This window comes from Leptosomus discolor, chromosome 12 (genome assembly GCF_034619465.1).
Source record: "Leptosomus discolor isolate bLepDis1 chromosome 12, bLepDis1.hap2, whole genome shotgun sequence".
Classification (NCBI taxonomy): Eukaryota; Metazoa; Chordata; class Aves; order Leptosomiformes; family Leptosomidae; genus Leptosomus; species Leptosomus discolor.
In genome coordinates, this window is record NC_141402.1 from 21,117,105 (window position 1) to 21,141,507 (window position 24,403).

Below are 24,403 nucleotides of genomic sequence, written 5' to 3' on the forward strand. Positions count from 1 at the left end.
ATTTTAATAAGAGTGAAAAGTATGAAATTTTTTGATTGTTGTATTTTGTACAGTGCACAAGTGCAAAATGGAATCTTTGGGGTTTTTTCCCCCCACTTGACTAAAATCTTTCTTACAGTTTCCCAATCAGCGTATGGCATGATTGTTTCTTCCATTTTGTGGAGTGCTAAATGCCCTGAAATTTTCTGTGCTTGCAGCTGACAGCCTAGGAAAGTGTAGTCCTCTTTCTAAGCTGTTTTCTCTCATGTTAAATTTTATGAGCTGCTTTATAAGAATTACTTATTTCTGAGACAACAAACTATGACAGTGAGATATACCGCGTGTGCTTCAGTTTCATTGGGAATATGGAAAAACATGATTAAATGTTTTAAGAGTATACATCGTGAATTTTAAAAATACAGTTGTGTTTGGAAAGTTTGCTGTTCATTGATCTGTCTGGTACGTGCATATGTTGCTTCTCCATGACTCATCTTTGTAATTATTCTACTCTAAAATAGCTTTTTTCCTTAATTTCTAAAGTTAGAAGTTGAGTTTGAAAAAAATAACTTTGAGAAAATAAATTATACTTACAGTACATTTAAAATTAAAACAAGTATCTTGTTTATAAATAAGATTCCCTAGGATATGTTCTATTTCTGTTCTGTGTTTCAGCTCTTTAAGATCCTCCTAAAGCTGCCACAGCCCAAATTACCATTTTGCCTGTCTTATATTATCTTTTTTTGCTTTAAAACCAATAACATAAATTTGTATTTTCTTTTCTTACAATTGCATATTTATTCTGGCTGAATTCAAGTTGCATAATACCACTGAAATACACTATAATTTCTCTGTAACAAAATGGGTCACATTCTTAATGAGCTGTTCACTGTGAGCATCTGCTTGAAGATGAAAATAATTGCTTCCAGATGTTACCATTTCAGGAGGGGACATTTACTTTAAATGGCACTTTCTTTCAAAGCAAAAGTTAGACTCTAGATGCAAGAAAAGTTGTCAGCTGTTTTAAATCAGTGTAGTTCCATTGAAAACAACCTAGGGATAGTTAGCTATTTTGTCTGTTTTAAGGGAGGAGTTTTATGCCAGTTTACACTAGCTGAGAATCTGATTCTCCCGCTTCACAGGAAACTATAAAATTTTATTTGAGCTGATTAAAAAAAAAAAAAAGCAGCTGCCTTCATGCTCATATATACCAGGTAGCACCTTAGTGTTCACGTGGAGCTACTGAACTCAGAATGAGAGGAGTGAGGTATTACTCTCCATTGCATAACTAAGTGTAATTTGGGAGTCTACAGAAAAAGTAAGGAGTAATGCCAGATGGTGCACTCAAAGGATAGATCTTTTGTTAAAAATTCTAGAGGGATGCTGTGTCTCCTGGCCTTATTAAGAAATCTTCCTGTCGTATCAAGGAATACCATGTCAGCATCAAAAAAAAAATTCTAAATGTTGTTTCAGTTTGACAGTGAATAGAGTCTGTCCATGGGGCCAAAGTCCCCTCCTCCTGCTAGCCTTTTTGACATTCAGTGGCCTTATTTCATATCAAAGTTCTTATTTATAGCTATGTCTTAGTCTGCAGAAGTCTGCTATGTTAACAGCTGTAGAGAGCCTGTTCCAGTCTGGACTGGAATGTGCCTCTGCAACTTGTGTAAATTAGTGTTTTTCTGGAAGATAGAGGAGTTATTTGTAATTATAACTGTAATTTGTAATCACTTCTGTAGAAAGCAGATAATACTGGAATTTCATTAGGTGCCTCTTAGAGCGTCTCAATAAAAAGCCAGTGCACAATCTTTTCCTGATTAGTGCATGATTTATTTCATGCAGAGAAAAAAAACAACCATGAGGCTAAATTTCTGTTTATTTTCCCATCCATATACAAATATCATTGTCAGTGTCAGCAGGAATGGGCATGGCACTGGCAATAGTGGGTGGCTTAGATAATTGCTGTTGCAAGGCACATCCAAGTTTAGTACTATTTTTAATTTGGGCAGTATTCCCCACCAGACTAAAAAAATTTACATGTAGAGCACATTTGGGTTCCACATAAACTTTAGCTGTATAATTTTTTAAATAACCTTTGTGGCTTCCTTGGCTCCAAGCCATGGTCTACAATGTACTGTACAGTTTGTGGAAGCGGAAGAGATGAGAGGTGAGGGATGGGCCAGTTTCTGATTGCTCGGTAACATCAGCATAGATCCAGAATAACTATGGCAAATTCAGTTAAGTTACTTCAATGTAATTCAAAACAGAATCTGCTGTGATTCCTCAGTGTTTCACATGATAAAAACACTAATATGAGTTATGAATTAGCATAATTTTTTTAATCTGTTTAGAAACCTACATTCTTTTGCAAAAATCAAGTAAGCACTTGGAAAGTTAGGTATTGCTTTTTCAGTAAGGCTTGAACTCCTGAATGGATCTTTTTTTCTCTTTGAAAATGGAGGCCAACAGAAGCATTTTGTATATAATACACTCTCTTAAATTTTGGAAGATTTTTTCCATTGCCTTTCTTGAAAACTGAAAGATGCAATGAAGGTGTGAATATTGAATGTTTTCCAAACACAGTGATACCGCTCTGTCCAAAGTATGCCTTTTTCTGCAATCAGAAAACCAAATTCCGGGCACACAAGCAACAGTCATGGACAATTGTTTCTCCTTTACACTGTTACTCAGTTTAGACATTGCCTTTTTGTTTCCAGTTAGGGCATACCACTTTTCATTCACCGCTGTTCCCTCCACAGTGTGTAGCTTTCAAAAGTTAACCGGTAACTGCATGTTGTAAACTTTGAAGTACTACTGGCATGACTGCAGAAATGTTGCTTGTCTTTGGTACTGTATTTTGGTTAGGGTGCACATTCTGTAATACTTGCTTTATTGAGTAGCGCACAATAAGAAGTTCTAAAACATTTCACTGTAATATTAAAATGTAGCTTTGTCTGATGAGTGTTTTAGGAAGCAGCCAACTGTTTTGCAGTGTGTCATGTGGCATTATGTAGATTTTTGTTTGTTAGTATTGTTTTCTGATGTCATATCTTGCCTGAGGATTAACTCTGCCACACATTTTCTCGAAACAGAGAGGAGGACACAGTGATTTAGCGATTAACACGGGAGAACATTTAGGTGAAAATAGCTGCAGAACTTGAGAAACACGGTTTGAACAGCTCTAAGTATACACACCATGAAGAGAGGTAGAGAAATTTGCTTTCATATGAATTTGCCAATCACGCCATTTTTCTCTTTTTAGTTACTTTTTCTGCCTGTAGTAAATGCTTACATCAACTCTATCTTGCTTTGTTTTTTTGCATTGTAAAGCAGTAGCAGGTGTGAAGAAGAGAATCATTTTGCTTCCATATTGAAAGCATTCAGCACTGGGATAGAGGCTTTTCTATGGGTCTGACAATAAATCATGTAGCATTCTGTCAATATTCAAATAAATAACTGGAGAAAATGTTCGCTTTGCTTTCAGGAGTTGCTAAGTCGAACATCACTAGAGACTCAGAAATTGGATCTAATGGCTGAAGTTTCAGACCTGAAGATTAAGCTGGTTGGTATGGAAAAGGAACAGAGCGAATACGAAGAGAAACAGAATAAAGCTGAGGTAAGTTTCTTTCATTAGCTTGTTTTCTTTTTTTGCTGTTGCGTGTCTATGGTATGCTGTCATACACCTGAGTGTTTGAGCTGAAATCAGCATGCAATAGGATTTTCCACGCTCACAGCACAGTCTGCATCATTGAGCCTGTGAATTCAGTGAGGAATATGATTATGCATTTTTGGGATGTGGCTTCTTTCATGCTCTCTCATTATACTTCAGAGGTTGCTGTTTGGCTTTAATCAAGGCACAAAGTCCCTTCCAGAAGCATATATTACAATTGGTGTTCACTTAACCCTTTCCTTTCCACAGGAGCTGGACTGGCATGGCCATGTGAGGCCTGACAGAGCTCTTCTGTTTCCTCGTTTATGTGGCAGAGAAGACTGTCAGCTCGGTATTATCAGGGATGCTACAAACACTTAAATGGTCACCCTTGGTGATTTTAACGCATTCATGGCACTTGGGAGGGAAAGACAAGGGGCAGGGCATTTTTCTCAAATGAGCCTTTCCCCTTGTGGTTGTATAATAAATAGTGCAAAAAAAAATGACATGCCTTGGAGGCAATTCTAATCCTTACTCCCCTTCAGATGTGGAGAGTTCTGGATATCAAAGAAGTATCGCTTTTTACCATATTGGTTAAGAAAGAGAATGTGAAACAGAGACTTGTATGAACAACATCCATTTCATGTTAGAATAAGCAGAATTTGAAATCTAGGCAGTGTTTGCTCTCCATAATGTTGCTAGTGGAATATTTGATAACTACGCATAAGTAGTTTACCTGCAGTGATGTAATACATTTGGGGTGTGTTTGGTTTTTGACTTATTTATCCTCTGAAGTTTTCTTTAGAGATTAAAAGATAGCTTAAAGAAAGCAATTTCTGGCAGAAGTTGCAAGCCTGAGAGGTACCAGCTGCTGTTTTTATCATCTGTGGCTTTCTCGTGCTCTTTCACCCATAATTGTCAGTGCCTTGTGTACAGAAGGCCTAAGCAGCCTCATACTACCTGAAAATCTAAACAGGTCTGTGCAGCGCCTGATTGCTACAGATGGCAGCCTGCTCCCAGCAGCCGCCTTCCTGAGAGGCCTCAGCACTTCCCATTACACGTTGAAAACCAGGACGAGCCTGCCTAAATTATTGCAGGGCGTGCACAGTCAGCCTGACTCCTGGAAAGCAGCAGAACTTTTGAATGCATTTGCATTGACAGGACCTTTAAGTACCCGGAAGTTCTGGGTCTGTGATGAGGGTGAGGCTATGACCTGTGAAATTCTGCCACTGCAACAAGGTGTCTGGCCCCCTTGGATGGAAAAGTTGAGCTTTATTGGCCTGAAAGCCTTTGTTCTATTGCTAACTGATAGGAAACGTGCCTGCTGAGATGGAAAGGGATTCTAATCTGATGGAAAAGTTGAGAATCGTTGTGTTAAGCGTGCCCTGAATTATTAACTACCCCAGGATGTGATTAGATTTCTGGCTTGTTGAAAGTCACAAACTTGTGTTTACAAAGCAAGGAAAATGAATGTTGTTAGTAAAGCTGTGGGAAATAAACAGCGTTTTTTGTTTGCTTGTTAAGCTATTTTTTTAAATTATTTCAGGTTGTCCTGAGTAATCATTAATCGAGTTTGTCAAGATAAACAGGGGTTGCTTTCAATCAGATTGGATGCTTACTTGAATTCTAATGCTTTAACCCTATCTCAGCTCCTTTTAATGTAAATTTTAGTAATTTTTCAATACAAGCACAATTTCAAACATCAGAATGAAATTTAGTAATGTATTTTCTTTATACTGCTAGACTACAACTGCTGCTTAAATTTGGTAATAGTCTGGGTGTCTTCCTGAACTCCTTGCCTCCACTGCCCATCTATATCTTTCTAGTGAATAAACCACTCTTACGTACGCAAACAGTCTACCTTTAGTTTGCTCTTGTTTATGCATCCGCAGTTGTGTTGTGGTAACCTCACTGCTTCAGTGTGAGACAGGTCTCCAAACTGACAGTGACCAACTGAAATTAATCTTCCTGTAACTGTATCTCTGAATGCCGTAGCTACTACAACATGCTCTTACAGTGTATAATGCCTGAAATGAAATTGCAATTAGTATTTTTACATAAGTGGAACAAAGCTATGGGGGACAGAGCTAAAGCCTTTCTTATAGACTGCAGCTGGCCAATTGCTGCTTTTGAGGCAGAGTTTAGGATGGACAGAGGTGAGCAGAACAGCGATTTGATGGATTTGTTGCTCTCTGAAGTAATAGTTCTCGTTTTTCACCCTACTGCATGTGTTAACAAGGCATCCAGTAGTTAAACCATTTTAAACAGCTTGTTAATTACACTTCATGGTTGACCTTGCCGTTTCAAAACATAACATCAGGTTTTAAAAAGTTTAAAATTAAATGTGACATTGCAGAATAATTCAGCTACATGTTTGCTCTCTACTCTTAGTTTTACATTGGCTTATTTCACAGTAGCTCATTCCAGCCACGTAGAATTTGTCTGTAGAATTATTTCTCATCTTGAATTGGAGGGAAACAAAGCAAATTAAGATATCCTTCTAAATATGAGCAAGTTTTGATGTGTCAGATTCATTTCACTTTATCTTGTGCAGCTGTGGTCCAGTTTTGGTTTTAGTTAGCAGCAAAGAGTTTATCAGGCATCTCTGATCTCCTCCCAAAGGTATTAATTTCACATTGAATACCACTTGTCTCTGGCTTTTCAAAAGCACGTGCTAAATTTAAAGTGCCATTTATTTATGTATGTAACACAGGGGCAGGAGAATAACTGTCTCACTCTTGGCTTTGTAATTTTAATTCCTTTTTTGTGGAATAATGTTCTGCTTTTGCCACAGTGATGCTGTGAAGGTTTCTGAAATCTCACCTGAGGGAGTTTGTGTAGCTTTTCTCTTACCTGAGAAGCCTTAGAAATTTTGGAAATGTGTTTTCTTACCAAGTGATTAATGACAGCCCAGATTCTTGCTCTACCTGAACATAGACTTTCTATCACTATCAGGAGACTGCAGAAGTAATTGTCCTTTTCAACTTGCTTAACAGCCCTTCTCTCCTACTTTTTCTTTTTTAACATGGGATAAGTTTTGTGGTTTTTTACTTTCTCATACTGAGGACCTGAAGTTTGCTGTAAGCTGTTGGGAAGTGTTTTATGGCTCTTGTGTGGACACTTCCGAATTAGATATCGGACGTTAAGTGCATAGTTACTTGCAGTTTCAAAGAAACTTGAGTCAGTGAGCCACTGATTCCCACTGGGGAGTTTAGTGTGTTGTCTCACCTGAATAAATTCAAGATACAGTATGTTAGCGTTAATAAATTTTGATGCTGTGAAAGAATCTCAAAAATGAGAAGCCTTTTCTACCTTGAAACAAGAAACAACTGTAAAGGCATATATTGCAGCTGGAGTTCATCTGTTTCTCCTCTGTAGACCTCTTACCCTTCACTGAGATAAGGTTTTCTGCTATTTCTGTACTCTCAAGTTTGCCCTGAGGGAAGTCTGTGGGGACACAGTGTGTTTCCCATTTCCATTTTTAACATGAGACAAAAGAGAAGAGCATTACAAGGCAGCAGCAGAAGTGTTTCTGAACTCTCCCGTGTTGCCACAACTGGAGCTCGAAGGTCTGTGCATCTTGTTTCAGCAGTGGTTCTTCTGAACCTCGTAGGAGTTAACAGTGTTCTCTGACAAAGACGAGCACAGACTAAAGCCTTGGTGCTTAAAACAAAGCAAGGGAGATGGATGCGTGTCTTAACGATTCCAGTCTCCAGCTGGTACTGCTCAGTGAGGTATCTCATTGTGGAGATGGTGATAAAAAAAAGAAACAATCAAAGCATGGAAGACAGAGGGGTTGTGGAGAGTAGGACGGGTGTTCTGCTTTGCAGTGCTCCAGTAAGAGGATGAGTTAGCTAGCGGGATGTTCTTCTCGCTAGTGTCCTACTGTGTTGCTGCAGAGTGGCTAATATAGCCACTGAACATATGAAGGATATGGTTTCACCTAGGGGAGCTTTTCTTAACCTGTGCAGCCCTGGCAAAACATGTCAGCCTATAAAAGACTGGCTATTGTGGAGCTGCTATGCTAGGGGCCAGTGTTCTAAATTTTTTGATTGTTTATGGAACTCATCCTCATTTATGTGCATTAAAGGTTTGTTGGATGGACGATGAGCATCAGACATTATGATCCTGATTGAGAATAACATATATAAAGTGAAGCATATGCAACCGCTTTTCTGAATTTCATCTTAAGCACAGTGCCCTAGAAAAATACTTAATTGATGTGAAACTCTTTTACCCGATACATACACTTTTGAAAGGAAATCTTTGTGAATGTTTAAAGTTAACTGTGGATGTTGATGTAGTTTGAGATTAGTTGTGTTAAATACTTAGCTCGATGGAACAGTGTCCTGTCCTTGCAGTAGCTGTTCCCTAGCTTTGAGAGTATTGGTTCACCAGAGAGTTGAGATTACAGGAGGACTGTTGTGCGTTGTACTGAAGAAAATAAAATTGTGCTATGTCATCTGTTGTTCTGTCCACTAAAATCTTTTTCACTCCTTGGGGAGATGGATTAATCTCATCAAATTTATTCCATTTGAGATTTAGACATCATAAAACGTGTTGTTAGTGTACATGAAAATTGAGAGAAAGGCACTCCAAACTTGTCATAGCTGAGAAAATACCCAGCGCTATTCACTACTGAGTTAGGGAATTTAAGTGCATTGTTATATAGATTCCAGTATTTGTCTTTGGTTTCCTTTCTGTAGCTGGATTTTTTTTGTGCGTATCACTGATCCAAACTGGCCAGCAAATCGGTGCACTTAAAATTCATTACTTTTCCTTCTGTGGTATCCTTTTATTTCTCCTATGTGTGTTGCTTCACTCTTTCTCCATGTCAAGATACTGCCTAGCTAGCAAGACAGGTAATGGAGTTATTTTTCTGATCCAGGCTAGACCTGGAAACAAAATTTACTAGTAAATTCTGTATATAAATTGTGAAAGAATAGGTTATGGCCCCAACTAAGCACTCATGAATTTCTTCCTAGTGGATGATTTGGCTGTGTAAATTAATGTAATCAAGTCCCATTTCAGCAAAAGTGTGCCTCTGATCCAGCATATTAAAATATGTTCAATTTTTTCCTGATATCTGACTTCGTGTGGCTGTGTAAGTGTCCAAAAATGAGGGCCCAAATTCTCATCTTCACATTAGAATTGCTGTCATGAATAGTCTAGAACATAGATTCTGTTCTGTTTAAACTGTAGCTTTGTGCAATATTCCAGATTTATACCCATTCACTGTCATGTCTTTTTTTTACTTTGCCTTTGATACGCTTCATCTATTTGTTTGTGCTGAAACTATAGAAATACCTTCTTTGCATCATTTTCTTTCTCATATATCTTTTTTGTGTGTCTTTTTTTTTCCTTTCTTCCCATGTTTTCAGTCGGTAGTGAACCTGATCAGTGAGCTACAGGAGCAGATGTGTAGACTGCAGCTGGAGATTAATAGTAGAATCCAAGAAAGAAAGTCTCAAGATAGGAAACAAGACTTGACACCTAATGGTCCTCCATCTAGTCCAAGATCAGTGGTAGAGACTCTCAGCCAGAAGAATTGTTCTCGGTGTGATGTACGAGAAGTACACCTTAAGCAGAAGCCTGTGTATTGCCTCTTCTCTTCTCTACTCTTGCAGGAACTAAATTCTAACCAGAGCTATGTTGTGAACTACTGGCATTAATCTTTGTGGCTTTCATTAGCAAAGACTGTGAGATGGTCATAAAAATTACAAAAAAAAACCCCACCCCACCCCAGACTCCCAACCCCCATTTATTGGGACAAATTTGGTGACCTTTGATGTCTGTCTGCTAAAGCACAGATATCTGTAAGACCCAATCACCTCTTTCAGGTTTTTTTATGATTTTCATTTTGCAGTCAGTCTGTAGTGCTGGTGTGCTGTGGGCTTTTTTTTATTTGGGGTTTGGTTTTATTTCTTAGTTGAGATTTGTCTGTTTGTTATGCAGCATGCTGGCATGGTTTGGTAGTTTGCTGATTTTCCTCACAATAATGTCACCCTAGCTGTGCATGGTGGTGGACCCTAACTAGTCCTCTGAACACAGATTATTAATTCCTGAATATCTTAAAAGCTTAACACAGGTATAAAATACAGTTTCAAGTAAGACTATCTGAAATGTATTGGGGTTTTTTCCAGTGATAATGGGAATGGAAAGAGCCATAATAAAAATAATCTGCTTGTACCTTTAAAATAGCAAGTCCAACACATTTTTGTTTATTCTCTGACATTAGCAGTTACCAGAAAAGCATTTTTGAATTTACATTACAGATCCTAGTTCTATTTGATCGAAACTGTCACATGTCAAAACAAAAGCTACTTTGCACAAACTGCTTAAATTTACTGAAGGTGGAATGATACTGGTATGCCTGAAAAAGTCTGTCTTAATATTTGCTTTTAAATCAGTTTGCTTTAGATGACACATCTCTCTGGTTAAAATTTGGATCCCCAGAACGCATTTTATAAGTAATCTGGTTATATTGTTTTTCAGTAATTTTTCTCATAGGTTTATTTAACAAAAATAACTCACTTGGGTATGATGCCTATTTTGACAATAGTGTTATTGTCTCTGAGCTTGCCTCTGTCCAGAACTGATGAGTGAACTATTAGACTACAGTACAAACTGCATACTGGAGAAATAATCTGAGAGTCAAATCTGGGAGTCATTAAAAATAAACACTAATTTAATCCAAGATCTTGGTATGGCTGTTTAATGTTATATATACTATATAGGATTCCAAAATTGGGTTATACTTCCAAATCTTTGGTCTCATAAGAGCTCAGTCAAGGATTTAATAATATTGCCCTTCTGAATGAACAATAAGGTAACGATTCTATCAAGGAAAGGGAGAAGGGACATTTAGGAGACAAGTTTGTCAGAGGAACAACAGACAGAGAATGTAGCTCTAGGCTGCATCAACTCAGTGTGCAAAGTGGCAAACATCAACACTGAAGTAGCGTAGTGTAGCCATATTTGATGGTGTAAGTATGGTATTAAATGCCTGTACCTTGGTAGATACTATTTAGTCTGAGTGTTATTTTTCTTGCTAAGTAGCTTAAACACCTGTTTGGGGGGAAGATTGTTGCTTTAATGAAAGTTAGTGATCTTTTAGCACTGTGTGTTTCTGCTTACTTTCTGAGGTGGCTGAAAATCAAAACAAAACAAAAAACCTAAAAAAAAAAGAACCTAATCTCCCCCCCTCCCCCAAAGCCCCAGTAGTTAACGCTATATGAGACTGCAGTAGTGGATTTTTTGGCTCATTTTCAGAGAGACACCTTCACCAGGCTCGGCTGTCTTCCTTAATATGACTAAGAAATTTGTTCATAATTTCAAGTGGGGAAAGTATTCCTTATCTCTCAATTCAGAATAGTTTTTGTTGTCTTAGACTAGGTCACAGTTTTTAATGTGGTGGTTCAGTGTTCATTACTGTGTGGTTCGTGCATGGTCTTTAATGCAGAACTATGAAAAATTAATATCTACGAAAGAAATCTTACTTTTAGCTGCTGTTCTTCCTTTGCAGGGTTTGCTACAGGAACTTAGACACCTCAAAATTAAAGTGGAAGAACTGGAAAATGAAAGAAATCAATACGAATGGAAATTAAAAGCAACTAAAGTAAGCAAAATACTTGGCATTTACTAACGACAGACTTATTTCAGCTGGAAAGGGATATGCTTCACTTCTCATCAATATTTACTTTTCTTACAATTGCTTTGTGTCAGGGCCTACTATGAAGTCAAGTTTTCTTCAGCCATCTTTGGAATAAGTATTTTGGTTGAAAGTTTTTGTAGCTTCTTTTTGTGCCTTTTGCTCTCTCTTTGCAGTTTCCAGTCTTTCACCTTTTTGTAATTGGATTCTGACCTACAAAAGACCTGTTCTCAGGAAAGGCCTCTTTGAAGGTTTTGTGTCTTTTGCTTCTTTTATTTGTGTGGTGGTGACAAGCCTTTGTGCAATATGCTTTCCAGACTGAAGAGGGGAGACGTGCAAAGTTGGTTGGGTGTTCACTTGCTGTGCAATTTATTTTAATAGACATTAAGCCCAAAATACACCATTAGATCATCTGCTTTGACTTTGTGCATATCAAAGCGCATAGCTGCCTTCCCCTTCGGTTGACCTTAAATCCTGGAAAGCTGTTGGATCATAATTTGGAGAAAGTCGACATTTGAAACATTTCAGCATTTCCCCAGTAATTAATTTTTTTAGTTGAACAGTTAAATTTTGTTAAGCAGTTGCACTTTATTTCTAGTTTGAATTTTTAGCCCTTTTCCACTGAAGTAAAAAGCACCTTATTACTTTTCCCCGTTGAGGTACGCTTTTGTGCTGTAATCACATCCTTTCATTTGTGTACTATAACCTGTGTTCGTACAAATGATTGACTTTTTTGAGTTGCAGTTGGATCTTGGAAAAACATTCAAAATTATTAAACTGAGTTTTCTTTTTAATACTTGATAGCTTCAACCCCAAATGACAGGCAGCCATTATTTGTATTAGCATTTCTTTCTTTTGAGAATTCTTGGATGAATATTGAAATGCTGCTATTGTGTCTCTTTCCCTATTAAAATAATAGCTCTTGTATCCATGAAAATGTTTTCTCTGACGTGGTGGATGTGAACGGTTTTTGGGAAAATATTTTCTCAAGCAGTGTGTGGCCAGCTGCCAAGACAGATAAACATTATGGAAAGTGTAGGAGCAAAATGAAAATAAGAAAGAAGAATTGTAAAACTCAACGAGTGAGAGAAGATGCAGGACTAGAAAGGAAGAAAAGTACAGGGAAAGAGAGAGGAAGCAGAAGAATAATTGTAGAGATGACAGGAATGAGACATTAAAGGAAAAGAGGGCATTTAAAAGAGCCGTGAGATCAAATAGACCAGTGGAGGCAAATCCAAGTCTGGTGTTAAGAGGTCTGCAGCTTTTGTCTGCCTGTTGCTCCAGCTTCTTAGATGAGAAATTGGAATATTTCCATGGCTGGATATAAAAAGCATATTAGTCACTGGGAAGCAAGTGTAGGAGCCCGTCAGAGATGCAACAGGGCAGATTCTGCTATTCCATATGGAACTGCAGGCAGAGCGGTGATCTTTTGCTGCCATCCAGCTGCTTGCTTCCTGGTGAAAATAAGTTTGTGTATTAAAGTAAATTAGTCCATATTTTTCCCTGTTTAGATAACACTGTTTGGTGTTTTGCATTTTTTTTCTTGCTTTATTTTAGCATTTTGAGAAACTGATCCCACTAGTGACTTTGTTTTGTTTTGTTTCCTTTTTTTTTTTTTTTTTTCTTCAACTGCAAGGAGGTTTGGTCTGCTTTTCCTGGGGAAAATGCAGACTGCTGATACACAGAGGCTTTAAGGCTGCTGAAGAAAATCTTAATGAAGCGACTATCTTAGTAAAGTGTGCTGGTGACAGCTTTCTCATGAACAGGAAAGAGCTGAGAGTCACTGTATTTCAAACTGGACAGTCACAGAATTCTTCTCTATATTGTTGAGGTCTTTAATGTGTGATATTCTATCCCTATCTAGTGGCAGCACAAATTGCAGTAAGTGTAAATGAACCACTGATATTTTGTGGCGCATATGTGGTGGTTTTCCAAGCCATGCTTTGTTTCTAGCCTGTTTGCTGTAATATCTGATGAGGTAGAACAGTTCTGTTATCCAGCATTAATAGATTCTCAGTTATATTAATAAGTAGTAACTAGGATAAAAAAACAGTATCTTTTTTAAAAAGTGCTGTGTTATCTTTTAGTGGTCTTCATGCAAAACTCTGGAGTTGCTCTGTAATAGTCATTGTTATATGACCAGCATTAGAGCATTGAGAGCTTTCCAGAGTTTCTTCACCTACATGATTCCTTGAAAACTGTACCTTTCTGTAAGATTCTCTTCTCCAAGAGTTAATTGCATTGGAAAAAGTGAGTTTCTGTAAAAGGAACACCATGAAATATGTACGGTTGTTATAGTGTTTATGAAATGTCCTCAACTGAGAACAGGACATCAATCAAAGTAAAAGTGTTAGGAGTCTTGTAGTTCATGGGGAAGAAATCACAGAGAATCGGTGACAATGTTATTCTGAATTTGTTGTACTCTCTTTCAGGCTGAGATAGCCCAGCTTCAAGAGCAGTTAGCTCTCAAAGATTCAGAAATAGAACGCTTACAAAGTCAGCTATCTAGGACCTCATCACATAGTGAAGTGGCAGAAAGAGGTAAGAGGAGGAGAAATAAAATTAAAATCCAGAACCCTACTTTAACTTTGCTTTGGTAGCAGCTGGGCTCAGTGTTTCAAAGGAATACAAGGAGATACAAGAATGGACTTACAGAATATATTTTGGGAGGAAGAATGGTGCAAATTTATTTTCTCTTCTGGTAGAGCCCTTTAACGTGTGCGATTCTATCTCAATCTAGAGGCAGCAGAAATTGCAATTGGTATCCTAAGGGCACTGAAACTTTTTCTACTGGTATTTTATTTATAATTTGGAAGAGACATTGTAGTTCAGTGGGAATATGTTTTTTGTGTATACTTTCATAATTTCTTTGAAAAATCTTTACAGTTTACATTTTTTAAGAAAAAAATAATGTTACAGTAGTAGCTAAGCATAATGTTTAAATGTCCAAACATCCTAAAACATAGTCATTGATTCATGTCTTTCCTGTCTTTAGGCCTGTATGTCATTTAGGCTCGCTCTCCCATGACAGGTTGGACCAGATGGTCTTTCAAGGTCCCTTCCAGCCTGGGCTGTGCAATGAATCTATGATATGGCAGGTTTCTGTTTTAAATCTGCACTGTTGATGCAGGTCAATGGCAAATAAACCTGTTTGTTTAGCCGTTGTTCTCAACCAGTCATGTCACAGTTCTCTGAAATATTGACTCCCTGGAGCTTCTGTTGATGGCTGGGCTGTGAGCAATATGATATTAGTGACCTTTTTCTTCTATAATACTGACACTTATCCATGCAGGAATATTTATGTGTAGTTCACCACAGTGCATCAGCTTAGCTGCACTAACTTCTTTTGTGGGTGTTAACTAACGCTTCCAAAGAGTGCCCGTGTTGAGGCTTGTGACTTTTCAGGTGCTGTGCTACCTCTTTCTCAGGGCTTACCAAGAATCTCCTTACAGGAATTAATGCAGATGAGTCTTTTCTAGAAGACTCTATATTTCAGCTGTTGTTTATTCCAAAGAAGTGACTTACATATGTGGTGCTGATTTCACTCAGCTGCAGAGCTTGTGCATGTAGAAAACTGCATGTCTAACTAGCAAATTAGTTTGTCTAACAGCAGTGTTTTGTAGAGGAACTCTTCTACTAATAGAACTTTGTATTTTCTATGAGATGCCCAAATAATTTATGTATTTCAAAGGAACGATAATGGTATGACAATAAATCAAGAGCTCAGCAACTTTCAACTTCTAGTAGTGTGTCTGTTCCTGTTCATGCTAAAGATGGGTCAAACTGTCCTTGATCCCTGTGGGAGAAGAATCAAACCCTGTAGAGTTTCTTTAGGCTACATTTAAGGAAACCACATAGACTATATTTGAATGGAAACAGTATGCATCAGTAATAATTTTTCTGCAAAAAAATTACTGATTTATCAGATTTTTAGGTGGTCTTCTCAAAGTTGAAAAATAATGTCAATGTATTTGTAGTATGCTAGAATGCATATTTTAATTAAATTGCAAAATTTATCTAATATGTGCTTTTTCTACATACTTTATTTGACTCCCACCATTTACCATCGTAGAGGAAGTTTATAGGAGAAGGCTAAAAGAAAAACGTAAGCCTTGCAATTCACTTTTGGCTTTATCTCACTGTTCCTTTCACACAAATTATAACTCAGATGCACTCTGCAGCAATAATTCAATGTTTGTTTAGATTTCGCTGTCTAATTGCAATATAAATGAGACATTGCTTTCTTGCTTGCAGCAAGCAGACAGCTACTTGCCCTGTTTAATAAGATTTCACTTCAGAAAAAAAGAGGTTTACAAATCAGATAGCTGGACTTCAAAGGGACTTGTCAAGGTTAACAGAGCCAAAACTTAACCTTACCTGTTTTTATTTGTACATATGTAAAGCCCATATAATGTCTGGAAAGATGGCTTTAACTGAAAGCCTCCTTCCTTGGAGGGGAAGGATTTGGGCTTTTTTTTAATCAATGCAGTAAATTAAAAAAAAAAAAAAAGGCAGTCTAAATATAAATGTTTCTATAGTTGATGTTGTTATAAATATTTTAAGTAAAGCTTGCTTTAATGTGATTAAAAATACCTTGACACCAGTTCTTTTTGAAGTCTAATATTTATAAAGAGAAATTAGTGGGACTGTGATTTTTAATGGCTTTTTTAAAATCTTCCAATTGCTTGCCTACTGCCTGCTGTCTTTAGTTTTTGATTTGGCTGTGTCTGTGCATGTCTTGTGTTACTAAGTGTTCTCTTTTGCAAGGTTCATTTACATGTTTTAAAAATTAATCATTACAAGGTGTGTATTTTTCAGAATCACTACAAGAAAAGCTAATTACATTTTTTGCAAATAGTTTAGATATGACATTATATGTTCGACATTTAGTTGCAAAACTTTTGTTTTAAAGACGCTTTATAGCAGTATTGATTTTCTTTCTTGTCTCTCATTTAATGATTTCACATCTGTTTTTCATAGTCTTTTGTGAAACAAGTGGGTCTTGTTTCAATGTCAAAGCATGATTTAATTCCTGGAGTGGCAGTTACAACAGATAAACTATTTCAGGTTCTGTCTCCATCATCTGTGCTTGATTTAGTATAGGTTGGTGCTGGAGGACTTGCTAGGAATAGTGTGTAGAGAAGAAATGAAAGTTTTGGTTCAGCAAACTTAGGATGACGTGATAAACACACACTCTGAAAATTTATGAGGTTGTTGTTATTGATTTGACCATAACGTTCCCGAATAACCTCTATCTTGTAATGCTAAATTGTGAGTGAGGCAATTCAGTATTACCTCTTGATGTAGATTTTTTAACTTAGTTATTCATGCTGAAATGTTGTAAGGAAAACTTGTAATTTTTTTTCTTGTCAAACTAGTTTTTGTTACTTTTTCATTTCCAAGTCCAATGTCCTTGAACTACTTCTAATAAGCTGGTGAATATTTTTCTCAGATGGAATAGAATTAATTTTCAATCATACTTAAAATTATTTCCTTAAATATATAATAGCAAACACACTCTTGTTTTTTGCAAAATAAGCTTCAATGTTTCCTTCTTTTCTTTTCATGAAAGACTTGACTTCTAGAGTATAAAATAGTATCATGTAGCCTTTTATAAGCAAAACCAGCGTAGTTGTGTTGTGCAATGCTTTTAATAGTTCAGCTTTTGAAAATCTCCAAGTTAAATGTACTTAAATAGTGCATTTGCCATGTCACTGACGTGGTTACTGATAAGAACATAAGGAGAGTATCACAAAACATATATTGTTTACACTAAATATAGCAAGTGTATTTTCCTTATAACTTTTAAAAACATTTTTAGATCAAGAAGTTCAACGGTTGAAGATAGGTATGGAATCATTATTGGCTGCAAATGAAGAAAAGGTGAGAAAACAATCCTCGTTGTATGTAAGAATGAAATCATGGTTTTGAATGTTGGAAATGTTCTGAATAACCTGCCTTCTGTAAGCATGGTGTTGCCCTGGTTTTTGGATTATCCCATGAGATTGTGACAGAAGGTTGATTTTTAAATTGAAGGTGTGGCTGACCTTGCTAACCTGGCTGCACAACTGGGGAGGCTCATTAGATTCCAGAGGGGAGTAGAATGCCAGGGCTGTCACAAGCAGAATCTCCTGGTTTCTGCTGTTGAAAAAATCAGTAAGGTTTGGTAATCTCTGGCAGCTCTTCATCTTCCAGCCAAACCTGAAGGGCGCTGATATCCCCAGTTTAGATTGTGATATTAAAAGAAAGTCAAAGTGGCCTTTGAATCAGGCCCAAATGTGAGGAGAAAGGGACCAGGATTTGAAGAGACAAGGGAGGAGGGGGGTGGGGGAAGGAGAAGGAGTACTAAAGGAGAGGAGCAGTGAAATTAAACCCGTTTAAATGGTAAATATGGTTTTTATCTCTTATCACCTGTATGCTGTTTGCCTGTCAGTCGGACAATTCAAGTGCAGGGTTTAGCGCTCAGTCTTGGAGGACATTGGATCTCCACCTTCTGGTGCCATTGGCTTGCCACATAAATTGTTCCTTGTTTTTGGAGGGGGCAGAGGGGGATTAATTCTTGAGGAAACTGTCAATCTTTTTTTATGATAATAAAGCAGGCCATAGGATTTTCCTTTATGGTGACACACTCATACATGATCAAATAGACAATAATACACATCCCTAAGAACTTCCTTTAGTAAGTGGGGAATCTGGACAGGGCAATGTTAATTCTGGAGAACATTAGCATGACTCATAACAACATTTACTTCTCAAAAAGTCAGAAAGCCAAAATTTACATCTGGAAAATAAAAGATATGGCTTTATCTGTTGCCAGAATTATTCCAAGTTTGCACAAGATTTTTGCATTTGAAGGGAGCACAAAATGTTGTGACTGTGATGTAGCATACATGTGCTGGAGCAGATTTTAATTGAAATATCTGACACTGACCTAGGGATGGCAGTGCAGCAGCTTATACCAGCTAATCACTTAAATACTTGCCAACTTCCCTGGAAGTTTTTTTTTTACAGTGCCCGCTTCTCTGCTTCTGGGGCTTTCCTTCCTCCTTTTTCCTTAACCTTCAAAATAAAATACTCTTCCTGAGGGGGAAAATACCTCTAATTAGGGGATTGTCCTGGTTTGGGCTAAACCAGAACTAATTCTGTTGTAGTGCTTTAACTTTTCAGTTAAGTTTCTTCTAACTAATGGCACTTTCTGAAACAGCAGCGTGTTTTTCCAGACAGTGACTGCTTCTAGCGGTGATAAAGCCTGATGTTTATAGTTTGTACGGTTAGTTAGAAGAGACTTAACTGAAAAGTTAAAGCACTAAACCAGAAATAGTTCTTCATTACTTGCTTGGGTTTGTATTCGGTGCTCTATAGTCACAGCACTGGGCAAGATTATCACACAGGAATGGTTTAGACCAGGGGTCAAAGAAACAGGACAAACTGTAAGAGTGCAGATTGCAAGATCGCACACTTAGTGACCAATAGCAAGAATTTGTGATCATCAGGGACACAATATCATATATAGAAATGACAGATCCAATCAAATAATTGTTACTACCCATCACTATGTTACATTTGTGCAAAAGGCAAGTGCCCTCCCTGAATACGTGAATCAAGATGTAATAGGAAAGCGTTAGGTGTTGGAGAAAGAGTGGAGTTGGGTAATGCATGAGACATTCATGAGACCTCATTTCTTTGGTTCTGTGCAGGTTTGGCTGCCTAAGTTCAAAAAGGTGTGTTCAAAACTGCAGTAAGCATAGGGGTTGGGATGCAGAACACATCTTAGAAGAGAGGATTAAAGAACATGACTAGACTGTTAAACTACACAAAACATAAACATGATTTACTTTATGATTATGGGTGCCATGCTAGCAAAAACCAAACACCACCCACTTCAGGCAATTGAGGTTCAACCCCAGAATATTCCCTTGACTCTCAGAAGTGAAAGCAGATTTCCAAATTATGCTGCTGTAGATAACTAATTTACTAGTAATGTCAAACTCCTCTGGTTTCCTTATATCCATTAATTTCACACTGTCTGGCATATATTATGTACAATGGCAAATAAAAGCCAAGAAATGTTCCTTATGTGTGAGAGACTTGATCCTGCTTTCTGGAAAAGCAGGCCAAAATCACAGAAATGAACGTGTAATCCAGTGTTTGTGCAGGTTAAAAATATAGGATTTTAAATGTGATTTTATTTAATGCTTGTCACAGGACCGTCGAATAGAGGAGTTAACGCTGCTGCTGAGCCAATTCAGGAGGGTCAAAGAGATAATGATTGCAGCTCATGGTAAAATGTCTTGTGACTAATTTCCTCATAGCAGATCTGTTAAAAACCGCATGCCCTACAACTGCTATTTGTTGTGCTTTTTGATGTGTGTGTGTAGTAACATATATTTTATTATGGATGTATTTGTATCATTCTGGAGTGCTGTCAGAATTAAGTATACACTCTCAGATACAGAGAGAACGACAGCATATCTTGACTAGGCTTGTGTGTTATTGCCTGCAGTTTGTGGAGATGTCCTTTTTGTTTCCTGTGCTGTAGGCAGTAAAAATAGGGTCAAATCTGTCTGGCGATTTAGGTACAACATTACTGTTCAGCGAGACTTCTGTGACTGAATCTTGTGCTTGACTCCATAAGTCATAACCTAACATTTGTTCTACTTCACTTAATAGTAAATCCCTCCTTGGAGCCTGATGGTGGTGCTATATGATGTTTTAGATGGTGTCACTAAGGATTGTGATTGATAACTGGTGAGATTACTGCTCTGGTGGTACAGCTGTGTGAACTGCTCATCAGCTGGCTCTGAAGCACTGCAGTTTACCTCCTTATGTGCCAAGGCAATCTGAAGGCAGCAACTGCTCTTCCTAAAACACTTTGCTGTACTGCCGTGGGGCAGGAGCTTTGGTTGCAGAAGGCCTACATCCATGTAGCGATGGCTGGGTGGACAGCCAGGGCGGTGGTTCGGTTGGCTGCTTCATGCAGTCACGTCCCTCCTCGCTGATGGGACTCCTGTAAGTCGCTTCCACAGGGCAGGCTGATGACACATGTCCTTCATGGCCAAAGCTTCATACTTCCTTTGCACTGCTGCTGGTGGCCATCCCCTCAGCTGTGTGTGGGTCATAGAGGCCAGACCAAGAGGAACTACAGCAAAAAGGGTGAAAAGGAGGGAGCAAACAGCAGGACACTTGTGCAGACCTAGAATTTGTCAACATAGGGGCAATTGGGAGCGTTCATCCAAATTAGCTAAAGGCGTGGGTTTCCATTATTCTTATTAAATTGCATGATACCTCTCTCAAGAATCTGTTATTCAAAATCAAAATGACATTCAGTTTGATTTAAAGGAATTCACCTGTAGGAGATGAATAAAGTATACAAATAGGTATTAAGTTTGTATGGTGTTTCCTGTGACCATTCTGTCCCTTTTTTACTGTGTAAAATGCCATCAGGAGATCTGAGTGGACTATGAACACTAATTAAATGCATCCTGTATTTAGATTTCCTACACCACGGTTGAATTCAGGAATGGCTGATCATAACAATCAGCTGCCAGCCAGCTAGCGTTAGTGACACAACATTTTCTTCCATATCATGTTTCTTCTATGGCATTCATACAAGGGAAGCTGATCTCAAGTGCAATTTTATACTGCTAGGAGGACATTTTTTTCTTTTTTTGCTAAAAAGAGTTGCAATGAATATAATAAGTTCTGCTGCCCTTCCCATTCCTCTAAGAAAAATCCTGACAGATGACTAGGCAAGGTCTGGTTTGAAGGGAACAACAGAAAACCCATGGTTGCTTTGGTGCACACAATATTATATATTTAACATCAAAATCTGGGGAAAAATCTTTGTCCCATTTCTCAGTTATGCGGCAGGAAGTGGAGTGGATTTTAGGACAATCTCATTTTAAGTTGCCACTTTAGGCTTCAGTACCAAGTTTAGTCTGGGAAACTTGACCTTCTGAAAGGACAGTTTTGTTCAATCTACATCGTCACATTACCACACACACTATTTTCAGGCCTTCTATGGCAGAATGGAAACTTGTATTTAACACACAAGACTAGGGAATAAAAGTCAGGTAGATGTCTCTCTGAATGTTCTTTTTTAAAAAAAAAAAAAAAAAATCTCTCTCTTGAAAGTGTTCTGAAAGGCAATCCAAAGGTGTGAGTGTAGCTTTTGGAGACCTTCTGATGTTAACTCCCAAGACAGCCACAGCACTGTTACCCTGAGAGCAGATGCTCTCAACAGCAACCCCCGCAGTTCCACTCTCCTTGGCCACATCCTGGCTGTGCAGATCTGAGTGCACCGTCCCCCTGTGGGATACGGTTTTTGGGGGACGCGTGTGCTCATGAGCAAGGAGCAAGCCATGATGCTTTGGACTGCTGAGCTGGTACTGCAGGGAGTATGATGCTGTTAACGTAAGCCAGTACAGACGTTCAGCACGGTGTAAGTAACAAACCAGTGATGTTCAGCATAGCAAAACAAAAGCAAACCCCAAACCCTGCGTAGGAACTAGGGCACATACTGAGATCATCCACCCTGAGATGCATACTGCGATGGGTACAATATTATCACAGCCCAAACGAGCTTGTTGCCTTACGTGCACTCGTGGGAGTCTCATGTTTAGGTTGCCCAGAAAGATCTCCATTGATTGTTTTTTGGTTTTTTTTTTTTGAGGTTTGTTTTAAAGGTTCCCTTTGAAGTGTAATCTCTGCTTTAAAACTTTTGGTAGAATCAATGGGTTGAAATCTTTTGTCTCTGATAACTGTTTCAAATAATTACTTGACAGGAACACAATATATTGTAAGTGTTTCTTACTTCTGCTGAAGGCAAGCTACAAACCATGTTGACAAAAGACGACTGACTCTTCGCCATAGGTAGCACATACGCTTAAGAAACCAAAATCTATTTTGGATTAAAGTAGGGCAGCTGCTTGAAAAAGCCGCTGACAGTTGACTAAAATGTCAAGGAGCTGACTGCAGGCAGCTCTCCGTGCTAACTGAAGGGCTGCGTGCCAGCAGCCATAGCCTAAGCGTCCCTTCATAGCCCAAAGGGGCAACGGTCCGTATCCAGTCTGTCGGCAGTCTTTGTAGCTGAACAGCACGATAACCAAGATCGTGTCTAATGAGTTTTCAAGTGATCTCTGTCCTAATAGTGCCAAGGCTTAACCATAAGATTGGGTGGTTTTTTTGGTAACTGCCTAGAGCTGCTGCACCTCTATCAAATAAATTAGGAATTATTAGTGTGCTTAAAGGTCAATCTAAATTTCTCCATCATGGCATAGCAGTCGTTCCACACCCTGTTTGCAACCCTGTGCTTACGAGATCTCCAGAAAAAAAATTCTCACCCAAAATACTCCAAAAGTTTGCAGAGTACTAAATATTCAGACCCTGATTTAGTAGTGCAGCTTGGCAATTTTGGAATAAAAGTCCTACTAAATAATGAATTCGGAGTATTTCGGTTTTTGTGTAGACCTGGGACATCCAGAAAAAACCTGGGGCGTGTTTACCATGTTGATCCTTGAGCTGAGCCTGGGGCACTGCAGTGTGGTGCGGGAGGTGCCAAGCACACACGCTACCGGTGAAGCGATACGGTACCAGCTTGAACTTGCCTCAGAACATCAAAATAGGAACTAGGGTGGTTCAGAAGGTGCCTCATAAGCAGCTCAGCTGCTCACAGCAGAGCACAGCATGTAACTAAAGTGGTAAATTTGTTGCTCTGGTATACTTCAGCTTGCTTGTAAGTCAGAGCCCAAAGGAGAGGGGTGGGGAGTGGAGAGGCTGGTAAACGACATGCATCAGATGAAGGGGAATTTAGAAACCGAAGTATTTAGACTGCCTGATGTGGTCCTAAATGTTATTTTTCTGGCCTGTTTCTCTCCCTTTCTACTAATCTTTAATGCTTGCAGGCTCTTCTGTCTCTGGTGGCAGTGAAGAGGAACTTGAGACAACTTTAAGGAAGTGGAATCTTTTGAATAATCCTCAAGGAGAATTATTTAAAACGGAGGTACTTAGTAAAGACGTTCTAGAAGCAAGTTCTGCTGTCTATATGATTTGTTTGTATTGGTTTCTCTGTACTAGCTAAAGTGATGTAGATGAGGGTTTGGCCCTGGCTGAATTTCTGTACCTCTCGGTATGGGCACAATAGATTCAGAATCAGGCACTAGAGCTACAGGCTTGAATCTCTTGTGTTTTACATAGGCCTCTTCAGGAGAACTGTCCCCAGCTGTGCTCTCTCCAGTGCCACACAAAGCTATGGAAATCAGGCAAGACCTTTGTTTCTTGTTTTTCATGTGGATTGTCCTAAGTCTGTATTGTTTAATCTGTTTAACTGTTGGCATCTTGTCTTGCCTGTTCTTGGCTTTGCCAGAACTTTCGGGTAGTTGTGAAAGCAGTGTTTGCCATGGGAGTCTGCAATACTTAATTGTGTAGGGTTTCAAAGGAAAAAATTAGCACTTTTATATATCAGAAGATATATGTATTATTAGTACTTAAAACAGTATATTTTATTCTGATTTAAAGTGGAAGCATTCCAGTATCTTCAACTAATTTAACTTCTCCACAAGAAGAAACTTTGGAAATCATAAATAGGTAAGAATGAGTAACTTTAATTGAAATGTATAACAAACAGACAGTATCTTATTTACGTAATTCTGCCTTTTTCCGTTTTTAAAATTCCTTAATGTTGCACGCTGGTCACAGAGTTATTACTGCCTCCTTTTGCTTGTTAAGAGCTTCTAAAAAGTCCTCAATAGATAGAAGGTTTAAAACCACATTGCGCCGTGCTGCCTTTCATTGTTGATCAAAGGATGGCTTGTTGCTCTTTGTGACTTCCTCTATTGCAGTTCCCAATACTATGAGTTTTAGGCTAAAAATATACTGAAAGAAAAGAATCTCCTAATTCTTAATTATCTGTTATGTGCAGACATTATGTGATATATATAGCTGTCATATGATACGGTTGTGGCATATGCAACCATACTGTGTTAACTGTTGCCGTTTTGCCTGTCATTACTTTAAGGGTTCCACAGAAAAAAAAGTCAAGTAGTTTAGAAGACTTGCAGAGTGAATCCCTGGAAAAGGTTGGTTTGTTTGCAATCACAATGTCTGGCGTTTTATATCATGATACAAGATAA

The 24,403-nt window shown here is 38.2% G+C and overlaps 1 protein-coding gene across 2 annotated transcripts in view; it reads left to right on the forward strand.

The window, feature by feature from the left end:
* The window catches only part of PPFIBP2 (PPFIB scaffold protein 2), an 84,058-nt gene that overhangs the window by 45,130 nt on the left and 14,525 nt on the right, over positions 1 to 24,403 (forward strand). The window contains exons 6-16 of one of the 2 annotated variants that reach the window (XM_086471929.1): positions 3,458 to 3,589; positions 9,004 to 9,186; positions 11,148 to 11,240; positions 13,706 to 13,814; positions 15,346 to 15,378; positions 17,095 to 17,156; positions 19,479 to 19,554; positions 23,177 to 23,274; positions 23,469 to 23,533; positions 23,790 to 23,858; positions 24,289 to 24,349. In XM_086471929.1, coding sequence (XP_086328055.1) covers positions 3,458 to 3,589; positions 9,004 to 9,186; positions 11,148 to 11,240; positions 13,706 to 13,814; positions 15,346 to 15,378; positions 17,095 to 17,156; positions 19,479 to 19,554; positions 23,177 to 23,274; positions 23,469 to 23,533; positions 23,790 to 23,858; positions 24,289 to 24,349 — 981 coding nt within the window. The remainder of the gene's footprint in view (positions 1 to 3,457; positions 3,590 to 9,003; positions 9,187 to 11,147; positions 11,241 to 13,705; positions 13,815 to 15,345; positions 15,379 to 17,094; positions 17,157 to 19,478; positions 19,555 to 23,176; positions 23,275 to 23,468; positions 23,534 to 23,789; positions 23,859 to 24,288; positions 24,350 to 24,403) is intronic. The other variant, XM_086471930.1, reaches the window with a different exon arrangement.